The 12,289-nt window shown below is 49.5% G+C and overlaps 1 protein-coding gene across 2 annotated transcripts; it reads left to right on the forward strand.

Moving 5' to 3' along the window:
• The first annotated feature begins 1,091 nt into the window (after window positions 1-1,091).
• LOC101051268 (cystatin-9-like) lies at window positions 1,092-9,823 on the forward strand. 2 transcript variants are annotated; one of them, XR_743790.2, is made up of 3 exons: window positions 1,092-1,286; window positions 1,504-1,625; window positions 8,452-8,538. XR_743790.2 is itself a non-coding variant. In XM_003942924.4 (3 exons), exons 1-3 carry the CDS (start codon window positions 6,396-6,398, stop codon window positions 9,606-9,608), a joined length of 444 nt encoding a protein of 147 aa, XP_003942973.1. In that variant the 3' UTR covers window positions 9,609-9,823. The 2 variants fall into 2 exon arrangements, 1 of the variants encoding a protein (XP_003942973.1); XM_003942924.4 differs by lacking the exons at window positions 1,092-1,286; window positions 1,504-1,625 and adding exons at window positions 6,396-6,635; window positions 9,519-9,823 and having other exon boundaries at window positions 8,452-8,565.
• Window positions 9,824-12,289: the final 2,466 nt, after the last annotated feature.

A 12,289-nucleotide genomic window follows, 5' to 3' on the forward strand; every position in this document is an offset into this window, starting at 1 on the left:
CTCCTTTCCTGTGTTGACATAAATATAAATGAGGTGATGAGAAAGAGGTTGCAGACAGACAGCTGACTCTACTTCGAAAGCTCCACAACCTCCTCCAAAATGTCTTGCTAAAGTTGTTTTAGTTCACAGCATTGCTTTGGAATACTTTTTGCTCAACAGGAAGGGATGTGTGAGATAGCTGTCACCGTCTGCTACACTTAGAGAATTACATCGGGTATAGGAGAAACTCAGTTGCCGGGCGCAGTGGCTCACGCCTACAATCCCAGCACTTTGGGAGGCCGAGGTGCAGGTGGGTGGATCACGAGGTCAAGAGATCAAGACCATCCTGGTCAACATGGTGAAACCCTGTCTCTACTAAACATACAAAAATTAGCTGGACATGGTGGCACGTGCCTGTAGTCCCAGCTACTCAAGAGGCTGAGGCAGAAGAATTGCTTGAACCCCAGGAGGCGGAGGTTGCAGTGAGCTGAGATCGTGCCACTGCACTACAGCCTGGGTAACAAGAGCGAAACTCTGTTTCAAAAAAAAAAGTACATTTTTCTTTTGGCTCATTCTTTAATTTATTTAACTTTACTCGTTGAGGTTCATGGTGGTCTTGGTTACAGAGCATATTTTAGTCTCAGCATTTCCCTCCTGACAGTCAGATTAGCCCCCCTGGTGCTCGGTGTCCTCATGAGTCTTAAATGTTTGCGAGGAACTACCTACTCTTTGCCAAACAGCATCACTCCAGTCAGAGTGACAAAAACATGAAGAACAACAAAAGGAATTATTCAGTTAGCTTGGTGTCTCATGACACCAGTTACCATATTGAGACGAGCTAAGTCCTTCATAATGATGAGAGAGAGAGTTATGCCGAAGTTTTAGTCAACCTCTCCTGATCCTTAAAGCAAATAAGAAGGCCAATAGCTTGAGGTTGTCTCTGCTCTGTAGCTTTTATGTAAGCGAACTGGTGCTTACCTTGGAGGCATTACTTGTAGCTGATATTCAAAAAAACAAACCTAGCCTCAATCAGTCACAAACAGTCAAACCGGCCAAGTGCTTATATAACTAGACATCTGCGTGCCCAGTCATGAATCCAAGGGAATGGTAAATTGACAAGAACAAACAAGTGTGGAGCTGGTCAGCTACTGCAGAGCCACCTTTGGAGAACTGGCGGTGCCCACGGAAGGCGAGGACAGCCTGAGCCCAGGCCGGTGGGTGGGAAGCAATCGAGGGACCCCTCTGAGCAGGTCTTGTTCAGAGCTCACACTGTTACCCAGGGCTGGGTGCTGAAAGCGAAGAAGCAGGTGAGCATCTGGGAGGGAAAGGATGGGAGAGGCCGTGGGATCAGGGGGCTCAGGAAACCTGTAGCTCCTACTCTGAGCAAAGGATCAATATCCATCTTGCTAATTTCCCAAGCTGTCAATTGATGGATGCGACTGTCATCCTCATATGGGGCCATCCAGCCTTACTCCTGGGACATTTCTTAGCTGCTTCCAGATCTGGGGCTCTCTCTTTACTCAGGGTAACCTGTGTTAGGACCTGATCCCCAGACAGTAGCCTCCTGGGACTCTGCAGGCTGGCCTGTGTGATTCATACCACCAAGAGCACCAAAGGTCACTCTCTCCCCAGAGCTGCTCTCAGAGGTAAGCCAATGGTTAACCTATTTGTTAATCCTTCAATGAGTGGGTCCACCTGTCCTAGGTAGGCTGTCCTCAGGGCTGGGCTTCCCCTTGTCATCTGTCCTTGTCCTCTGGAGCAGGCATTGCAGCTCAACAGGGGCCAGGACAGGACCAGGGAGGCAGGGCAGTGGGGCCCCTCCTCTGCCTCCATTTACTTTAGGCTCTGGATTAGGGGAGGGGAACCCTGTGAACTACACTCTCAGACAGAGGTGATGTTGGATCCCCACTAGGCTCTTTCTTCAAAAGGCAGAGGAAGGCTGGGAAGGAAGACCAGAGAGGGGACAGCCTCTATTCAGGCCTAGGACACCAGGACCCCAGGGGGACAAGAGCAGTGATTCCTTGTGCCCTGGGTACAGGAAGCTACAGTGGCATGACAGGGCAGGGTCAGGAAGCCTGCAAGTGGACCCCTGGCTGCCTGCCCTCTGTGCTCCCCTCTAAGGGTAGCCTGGTGGAGGCCGCTGAGGGCTCACTCCTCTAAGTCTCTTTGTCAGCTGCACCCGTGCCCACACCACACCCATGCAGCATCCACAGCTGTGGACATGCGGGAAGCTGGTGTCCGGTCTTACTGTCTTACATCGTTCAGCTCTGGGCTTTCTTGGAAAGGGCAGTTGTCAATGTCCTCTTCAGATTTCCCACACCTAGTTCTCCCCAGCAGGAGCTCCATTGAGAATACGGTCTTGGACTCCACCTAAAGTACACAGAGAGATTAATATGAGCACGCCCTCTTGCTGCACCTAAATCCCTGCAGGTGAAGACGCTGTCAGTGCAGGGAGAGGCCCAAACATGCTAATCCAGTAGGGAGCTCACTCATGGGCCTGTCATTAGTTAACTGGAGGTAAAATCCATGGGACCTTCTCCAGATTAAGAAGTTAAAAGCAAAGAGCAGGTATGCATGGTGGGTCCTGGGGCAGACACAGGCTGAGTCAGACCCCATTAATGCATCCTCTGTCTCCAGCTTCACCTCCCCATCTCCCGTGATGAGACCCAGCTTCACTCTCAGCAGGCATCTGATTCTGCAACTGCTTTCTCAGAGGATAGTACCGCATGTCCAGAAGGGTGTTGGCTGTCCAAAAGTTTTCAGCATAACCTCAGCCCTGGGACGGTGGGAGCCTCATCTAGAGCGTGTTGTCAAACCTTCCACCTGACCTCCAGCCAGAATGACACACAGTGCTCCCACTATACACAGGCACACACCCTTGGGACAATGACTTCAAGAAATAACATCTGTCTCATTGCAAAGTGTACTTTGAAATTTTTTTGGAAAACTGGGCATTTAAATGCTAAATTGTGGTAACTCTAGGAGTCTGAGTCTGCTTTCTCCTTAAGATTTACTGCTGTTTCCTGTGGATTGTAATTGTGTCTGTGTTTAGTGACTTTTCTAAACTATGTGCAGAGTGTGTTACTTGTCACATGTGGTCAAAGTCACCAAACAATTGTAACAGCAATGACGATCTTCCAAAACTAGCCCACGGGGTGCGTGTACTGGGCACGCCTTCAATGCTTAGACCACACACACCTCCATCCTGGCCACGGCTTCTTCCTTGCACTGAAGTTTAAAGTCAGGCAGAGATGCAAGTTCAGGGTAACCTCTGGTCTTTCTTGACCTGTCTCTTGTTTTTGAACAGAGCAAAGACATATCTATGAGCTGTAACTGTGTCAATTTGTGCCATTATTTTTGTTGTCATTATTTCATTTCCCAATCTCAGTTTTTAGGGAACCGATGAGAAGGTTTCATTTCTGTCTAACTCATGCAGCGGGAAAGAATCCTGTAGTGCCGGCTTCTGCCTCCCAATTATAAGCAAGACTTTGCCAAGTGAAAAGGAGAGTATGAATCTTGTGTCATGGATTCCTTGACTTGTGAGTTGTGTTTGATTGAAAATCTTTCTCAAGTGAAAATCTTTCAGAACCCAGTAGATCTCGCAAATAATTTTGCAAATAGTTGTATGGCTGAGCTGTTTGTTTGCTGTGGGTAAATAAATATGAGGAGAATGAGTCAGCTAGGTTTGATCAGAAGACAAGTGACATTTCAACAACCCAATAGGGTCCAGGCATGGTGACTCATGCCTGTAATACCAGCACTTTAGGAGACTGAGGTGGGAGGATCACTTGAGGCCAGGACTTTGAGACCAGCCTGGCCAACATGGCAAAACTCCTTCTCTACTAAAAATACAATATTAGCTGGGGCTGGTGGGGCATGCCTGTGATCTCAGCTACTTAGGACGCTGAAGCAGGAGAATTTCTTGAGCCCAGGAGGTGGCAGTTGCAGCAAAGAGGCAAGATCACACCACTGCACTCAAGCCTGGGTGACAGAGTGAGACTCTTGTTTCAAACAAAACAAAACAAAATCCGAGAAAAACAAAAACAAACAAACAAAAAACATGAAACAGTGCAACAGCGATGGATTTCACTTGTGATCACTGCTAATCAGGACACAGGTTTCAGCTATTCTGTGTCACCCACTTCCTGGAGTCGGGGCAGTTGATCGAGATGCAGGTGGCACCTGGCTCCTGCACAGCAGCTCCCCGCATGCTAGCTGCTTTCTTCCATGCCTGGTGGGTGAGGTCTCCTGTGAGCAGACACTCGGGACCTGGTATTGGATCAGGCAGCAGGACTGTCTTCACCTGCAGCTTTCTTGACCTGGCCAGTGCCATGCTAGTGTGGATAGATGCAGGGACACTCTGCCCGGGGCTGGCCCTGCTGTGATCTGGGAACAGGTGTGGGACATGGTCAGAGCAGGTCTTGTAGAATCAGTCTTGCTGACTTGGGACTGGACGTTCTATTCTATTAACTGGCAACAAGGCTAGGTTCTTGCCCATCTTGCACTGCCATAGTCTTCTCAGCCAAATTCCCCGCTCTCACCTTTTCATACTTCACCTGTCCTGCACTATTTAATGTCCATTCTTATAGCAACACAATATTATCATTTCCTCCTTCAGATTAGTTACTGCCAGGAAATTGATTTAAAAGTAACCACCTGGCCAGGCGTGGTGGCTCATATCTGTAATCCCAGCACTTTGGGAGGCCAAGGTAGGCGGATCATGAGGTCAAGAGATTGAGCCCATCCTGGCCAACATGGTGAAACCCCGTCTCTACTAAAAATACAAAAATTAGCTGGGCATGGTGGCATGTGCCTGTAGTCCCTGCTACTCAGGAAGCTGAGGCAGGAGAATTGCTTGAACCCGGGAGGCGGAGGTGGCAGTGAACTGAGATCACGTGTCACTGCACTCCAGCCTGGCGACAGAGCGAGACTCCTTCTCAAAAAAAAAAAAAAAAAAAAAAGTAACCACCTAACATCACCTAAGTGTTGGCAAAATATCTCGCTCTAGAACACCAAGAAGGATAGTCAGATTGAGACAAAAATGATCAAGGGTCAGAAGAATAGTCCAACCTCTATCTCACTGAGAGAGAAACATGTGCTCTCCCGGGCACGTGTTTAAAAATTTGATCTAGAATGGTGCTCCAGTCATAAAACGTTTAAGTGTCTGTGGTGGGGCTGCAGTTGTCGGGAGGTGAGCCCTGTAGGAACTTTGGCTCTGGCTCAGATGGGACCGGGGCTGACAAGGCTTAGAAATGCATGCAGGGCTGGGCTTGGCATGACCAGGCTGGGGCCTCAGGACTTGGGTCTCTGTCTTTCCTGTCCTTTTCTCACAATACTCATTGTCCCTTCCAGGTCAAAATGGTTGATAAAAGTTGCCATTTTTTTTCTTAGCATTTTTTCCCTTGGTTCACAGAGTAGAACTGCTGAGATATTAGACAACAAAAGAACAAACTGATATCTTAGTTATTTTTCTGAACAGCGGAGATCCTTTTTTTGTTTGGGTGAAGGAGGAGAGAGTGAGAGTCGAGATTTCCCCAGGTCTTATCTCAGTTTGCTGTGGGAGGTGAAGGCACAGAATCATCCGAGGACACCAGGCACCTGAGGGCACCCCGAGTCTGTTGAAGAAGCTTTCATAGCTAGTGGCAGAGAGTAGCTCCTCTCCTGCCTGTGCCTGGCACTGCGTTAGAGAGAAGAGGGCAGAAGGAAGGCAGATGAGTGACTCCACATACAGAGCTGCCTTCCTTTCATCCAGGATTCTGTCCCTCCTGTCCTGCAGAACTGCCTGTCACCAGTGTGGGGTGAGACAAGTTTGTCTCACAGAGCTGTCTTCTCCTTGGAGTCAAGTTTGCAGCTACTCGGTGTCACCTGCTGACTCAGTTTGGCGCCTGACCACTCAGCCTGCTTCTTGAATCTTTTGGGAGGAGAGTGCAGGAACAAAGCTTTGGTGCAGTTGGTGACCTGAGAAGCTCACCTGTAGGGGCTGCAGATGACACAAAGCCAGGGGCCAGCAGATGAGCTCCCAAGGCTCAGGCCTCACAAGGAAACTGAGGGACCAGGGCTCAGCGTCCTTGTGATGCTTGCCCTCTCACCTGGTAAAAGGCAAACTCTTTACTTCCTCTTGTGGATTTCCACACATTCTGTGTGCTGCTGCTTTTTCCTTCTGTGAGTATTTCATGATTTAAAATTCACCCTGATATACAGGGCCAGCCATAAGCTGCATGGTGGAAATAAATTGCCTTGGCTGGAGGAGGCAAGGCAACGTGTGGGAAGGGACAGGGTGTCCTGGCAGAGCTGAGGACCAGTAGGAGGAGTCTGTGCCTGAGCGGATGAGATTGAGGACTGCGCCCGAGTCCCACTAACTCCTGTGGACACAGGGGCTGAGAAGAGCAAAGGCAGGGGTGGCTGCAGTCAGCACCATGCCAGGCCTGCTGCAGAGGGGGGCTCTGCCCTGGGCACTGCTGCTGCTTCTCTTAGACTTCCAGCTCCTGCTGACCCATGCCTGGCATTTCCATGAGCAAAGGGACTGTGACGAATACAATGTCATGGCTCGTTACCTCCCCGCCACAGTGGAATTTGCCATATACACCTTCAACCAACAGAGCAAGGACCACTACGCCTACAGACTGGTGCAAATCTTGAATTCCTGGAAGGAGCAGGTTGGTGACCATGTCCCCTCTTGCCCTGGCATCTGCTGCTAAGGGAGAAATGGGAGTGGGGTGGGGACAGGGGTAATTATTGAAGATTATTGTTCACCAATTATAGTCCATACTTGAGATAATACAAGGTAATTTAGTTAATTTTTGATTTTAAAAACATCTAAGGTAGCAATTTTTTAAAAAATTGATCCTAATCAACTTTCATGCAAAATGTATTGTTTAATCTTCATCTTTTTATGACATTATTTGACTGAATAATGACTTCAAAATGAGCACTACCAAGGAAACGAAGATACAGAATAAGGAAAAGGGCTAAACAGAAAATGTCCATAGAGAGAAATTGAGAAATATTTCCCCAAAATGTGATTTTAAAAAAAGGTAATTTAATTAAAAATAAAAATTAAAAAAGAACAGTACGGGTTCAGGAGCAGTAAGAAACCCCCATCAATCCCAAAAGACCTCTGGTCTGGTCAGTTTCTCTTTGCTGGTTTCTACCTTCTCTGGGCTCCTTGCTATGTCCACACTTAATAAACTGAAGGCTGTTTTACACTCTTCATCAGATCAGGTCTTAATGCTAAATGTTCTCCTTTTAATGGAGTCACTACAGAACGCAATCAGGAACACAATGTTCATCTGTACTGCAGGCATGGACAATGAAAATAGTCTCCAAGTGGAGGACTTCTATTTGTTTTGTTTTGTTTTGTTTTTGAGATGGCGTCTCGCACTGTCATCCAGGCTGGAGTGCAGTGGTATGATCTCTGCTCACTGCAACCTCCACCTCCCAGATTCGATTCTCCTGCCTCAGCTACTCCGGAGTAGCTGGGATTACAGGTGCCTGCCACATGCTTGGCTAATTTTTTGTTTTTGTTTTTTTTTTTTTTTGATTTTTTTTTTTTGAGACGGAGTTTCGCTCTTGTTGCCCAGGCTGGAGTGCAATGGCGCGATCTCGGCTCACCGCAACCTCCGCCTCCTGGGTTCAGGCAATTCTCCTGCCTCAGCCTCCTGAGTAGCTGGGATTACAGGCACGCACCACCATGCCCAGCTAATTTTTTTTGTATTTTTAGTAGAGACGGGGTTTCACCATGTTGACCAGGATGGTCTCGATCTCTTGACCTCGTGATCCACCCACCTCCGCCTCCCAAAGTGCTGGGATTACAAGCTTGAGCCACCGCGCCCGGCCTAATTTTTTGTATTTTTAGTAGAGACGGAGTTTCACTCTGTTGGCCAGGCTGGTCTTACACTCCTGACTTCATGATCAGCCTGCTTCGGCCTCCCAAAGTGCTAGGATTACTGGCGTGAGCCACCACATCCAGCCCCAGATGGTGTTTCTTGAAGCCATTGTCCCCAGGGTATGTGCCTAGGTGTAGTGGGAGAGCTGGGTGGCATTCTTGCATTTTTTTGGTTGAAGGTCAGGTGGAAAGTTTGACAACAAGCTGTGGATGAGGCTCCCTCTGGCCCAGGGCTGAGGTTACCCTGAAAACTCTTGGAGAGCCAACCCCCTCCCTGGGCACATAGCTGTGTCCTCTGGAAATGCAGCTGCGGGTTCAGACACTCGCTGAGAGTGAAGCTGGGGTCTCATCATGGGAGAGTGGGAAGCACATCTGGAAATGAGGCTACATTTGTGGGTTATGACTCAGCCTTGTCTGCCCTGGGGACACCATGCCCATCTGCTTTTTGCTCTTAACTCCCCAGTCTAAAGAAGATCTCCTGATGCCAGGCCCATAATGGAGAAGAGTGTTGGGAATTCTCCTACATCAGCAGCTACTTAAGAGCAGCAAGGGGGGCGTGTTCACATTAATCTCTCTGTGTACTGTAGGTGGAGTCCAAGACCGTATTCTCAATGGAGCTCCTGCTGGGGAGAACTAGGTGTGGGAAATTTGAAGAGGACATTGACAACTGCCCTTTCCAAGAAAGCCCAGCGCCAAACGATGTAAGACAGTAAGACCGGACACCAGCTTCCCGCATGTCCACAGCTGTGGGTGCAGCACGGGGTGTGGTGTGGGCGTGGGTGCAGCTGACAAAGAGACTTAGAGGAGTGAGCCCTCAGCGGCCTCCGCCAGGCCACTCTGCTTGTGCCTTCGTGGGGAGTGCAGAGGGCAGGCAGCCAGGGGTCCCCTTGCAGGCTCCTGGCCAATCTGAGTTTCCCGACTCTGCCCTATCATGCCACTGAAGCTGCCTGTACCCAGGGCACATGGGCTTCAGCCTGCTCTTTCCCCCAGGGTTCCCAGGCTCCTGGGCCTGAGTAGAGGCTGTCCCCTCTCTGGACTTCCTCCCCTGCCTTCTGGATGAACCTGGGATCCGACATCACCTCTGTCTGCGGATGCAGTTCTCACCTCAGGGTTTCCCTACACTGCCCTAGACTCAAAAGAGGTGGAGGCTGAGAAAGAGCCCCACTGCTCTCCCTCCCGGGCCCTGCCCAGGGCCCTTCTAAGCTGCAGCACCTGCTCTAGGGGACAGGCTTCAAGTAAAGCCTGGCTCTGGGGAAACTCTTCCTATGCTTAATCAACCCCCTAATTGTAAAATTAACAAACAGGTAGCTAATTGCTTAAATCTGGGAACTGCTTCCACTGAGACAATGCATTCTCCTGCGCTCTTGCGTCCAGGGATTACACCAGGACAGCCTGGGGTTCCCCTGAAAGCCACTGCCGGGGGGACAGAACATGGCATGGGTGTCCCTGGGTCAGAAGAGAGCTGCAGTTCAGCTCAAACCTCCAGAACTGCCCAGGACTCAGGCTTGGGGGCAGCACCTGATGGCCACAGCCTCCATCTTCCCGCTGCCTGACCTGGGAAAGGGCAATGCGGAGAGGAAGCCATTGTTGAGAGCTTGAGCTGTGAGCTTCCTGAGCCTCCCTGACCCACTGTCCCTTCCTGTTCTTCTCTCAGACTTTCACCTGCTTCTTCACCATCAGCACCAGGCCCTGGAGGACACACTTTGGCCTCCTGAACAAGACCTGCCTGGAAGGATTCCACTGAGGGAAAGCCACTCCCAGGCCTGGCTGTGTACCGCTCCCACATTCTGTGGACATCAGCACTTCTCTCCTGATGACTCTTCAGTGACGGACCAGCTCTGTACTTGCTTGTTATCCTGTTTTGCAAGCGTGTGAGATCTCAGACCAGTGTTTTAGAAAATCCACACATCTTGAGCCTATTCATGTGGTACAGATCATTAAACATCAGCATGTTCGGAAGCTTTGCGTGCTGTAGTTCTGGATGAAAGGGTGTTTGATGGAGTGTTTGATGAGTGTTTGATGGAGTTATTCTCAACAGGGCAGACAGGGAGGATCTGGGTAGATGGATTTCTGAGCAGCTCCAGGTGGCACAAGTGATGCATCTGAGCTGCTGTCTCAGGGCTCATGGCCAATAACCCATGTGGCCAGAGGCACAATGACTACCTCCTCTCAGACACCTCATGTGCATGAATGAGCTCAGACAAGGCCTCGGGCTCCCCATGTCTTGTAGCCTCTGCTCCTGAAGCGTGGCTCACATGCTTTTCCGGGTCCTTGACAGGTTGGTGGGTGGAGGAAAGTCTTCTAGGCTCATCCTCATAAAGTGATCTTGACATGTGAGGTGGCAGCAGCATCTTTGGAAAATCTCCTTAAAATGCTGAACCTCAGGGCCTCCCCACCTTTGGAAAATAAGTCTGCATTCTCATTAATCCCCAGGGGTCCATGAACCTGGATAACAACATAAGAAACATAAAAGAGCCGGGCGCGGTGGCTCAAGCCTGTAATCCCAGCACTTTGGGAGGCCGAGGCGGGTGGATCACAAGGTCAAGAGATCAAGACCATCCTGGTCAACATGGTGAAACCCCGTCTCTACTAAAAATACAAAAAATTAGCTGGGCATGGTGGCGTGTGCCTGTAATCCCAGCTACTCAGGAGGCTGAGGCAGGAGAATTGCCTGAACCCAGGAGGCGGAGGTTGCGGTGAGACGAGATTGCGCCATTGCACTCCAGCCTGGGTAACAGGAGTGAAACTCCGTCTCAAAAAAAAAAAAAAAAAACATAAAAGAGCAGCCTTAATAAGTAGAATGGAAGTTAAACAAGATATAAAGGTATAGGATTTGTTCAAGAAGGAAATCAAGACCAAGCTACTTCCTCCCAGAGGGGAGAGATTGTCCAATGTGGGATGGGCAGAGGCATGAGAGAGGCAGGAAGGGAGTGAGAGGCTTTTGGACTTACTTACAGAGGAATAACCAATTGCTTAACTTCTGAACCAGCCTAGGCAGACAGAAAACCTTCAGGAACATAGGAATTAAATTGCCCACTTTTCAGGCTCAATTACATAGGATATTTTCACAATGTTTATTGTAGTAAAAATCCCTGGAGTGATACCAGCAAGTTGACAGAATAGAAACTTTCAAAAAAATTCATCCCTTCACAAATGCCTCAGTTTGAACAACTACGCAAACATAAAATATCCTTACAGGAGCTTGTAAAACCAAGTGATAGATTTTAACACTTGGATAGTACAGAAATAAGAAAAGAACATTGAAAAGAGTAGTAAGGAGAGTTTTATATGACCCACACCATCCTTCCTCCCACTCCAGGCTGTACGATGTGGACAGAAATATCCTCCACATGAAGGAGGGTGAGTGAGTATTAAACTTTGCCTCAGATCTCAACACTGCACCTACCACAGTAAAACCAGTGCCAGGCGGTCCCACAGGACCCCAACTTTCAGGCTGGCACCATGGTCCAGGGCTACAGCCCCACCCCAACACTCAGACAGCTATTATGGTCCCAGGTTGTAGGCTAACCCAGCACTAGGTCAGCTCTGACAGATAAAGGCTCCAGGCTGGCCCCTCAGAGTCAGTCTCCAGTTACTGCAACCCTTGACTTCAGGTCAGCACCAGAAGGTATACAAGCCTGCATATACTCAAGACCATCCCCTGTGACCCTGCGCTCCAGTAAACCCAAAGTTCAGGCCTATCTTAAAAGTTTCCACTGCCAGTCCAGCCTCTGCAAACCCAGGTTCTAGAATTTCCCCGGCACACTCAGGTTCCAGGCCAGCCCCCACAGTCCCAGGACCCATATTCAGCCTGAAGGGTTGATGACACCAGATCCGAACCAGGCGCTGTGCCCCAGGCTTCAAGCCAGTCCTCATGAACCTAGCCTCCATGCCAACATGCCCACATCTAATCTCCAGACTGGCTTCTACAGACCTATGCTCCAGATGAGAACTTGCAAACCCAGGTTCTAGGACTCTCCTGCGCTGCACTGCCCCAGCACCCAGGCTGGTCCCCAGAGCACCAGGCTCAGTGAACCCAAGATCTAGACATGTTTCAGTGTATCTTGGGTCCAGAACCATACCAGTAGACTCCTGCATAAGCTTTCCCTGTGGACTAAAGCTCAGGAACCACCCCTGTGGACTCAGTCTTCAGGATAGCCTCTAAAAACCAAGGACCCAAGCCTATAGACATGGAATCAGGCTCCAGGCTTTCTCCAGGGCTAGGCTAGAATCTATAGACTCAGGCTCCAGTTCCATCACAGGCACCACTCCCATCTCAGCACCTGGATGGCCACTGCAGACGCAGACTTAGGACTTCCTCAGTGCCAAGTCAGCCTCTGTGGACTCAGGATTCAGACTTGCCCAGTTGATTCAGGCTTCAGACCCAACCACATGGAAAGAGGCTATAGAACCATCATTGTAGAC

This window comes from Saimiri boliviensis, chromosome 9 (assembly GCF_048565385.1).
Source record: "Saimiri boliviensis isolate mSaiBol1 chromosome 9, mSaiBol1.pri, whole genome shotgun sequence".
Lineage (NCBI taxonomy): Eukaryota > Metazoa > Chordata > Mammalia > Primates > Cebidae > Saimiri > Saimiri boliviensis.

Bases quoted from the DNA above. Each gene is read 5' to 3' on its own strand.
- LOC101051268 (XM_003942924.4), top strand. From the start codon at position 6,396: ATGCCAGGCCTGCTGCAGAGGGGGGCTCTGCCCTGGGCACTGCTGCTG. The intron at 6,636-8,451 runs GTTGGTGACCAT...TGTGTACTGTAG, and splicing joins TGAATTCCTGGAAGGAGCAG to GTGGAGTCCAAGACCGTATT. The intron at 8,566-9,518 runs GTAAGACAGTAA...TTCTTCTCTCAG, and splicing joins AAAGCCCAGCGCCAAACGAT to ACTTTCACCTGCTTCTTCAC.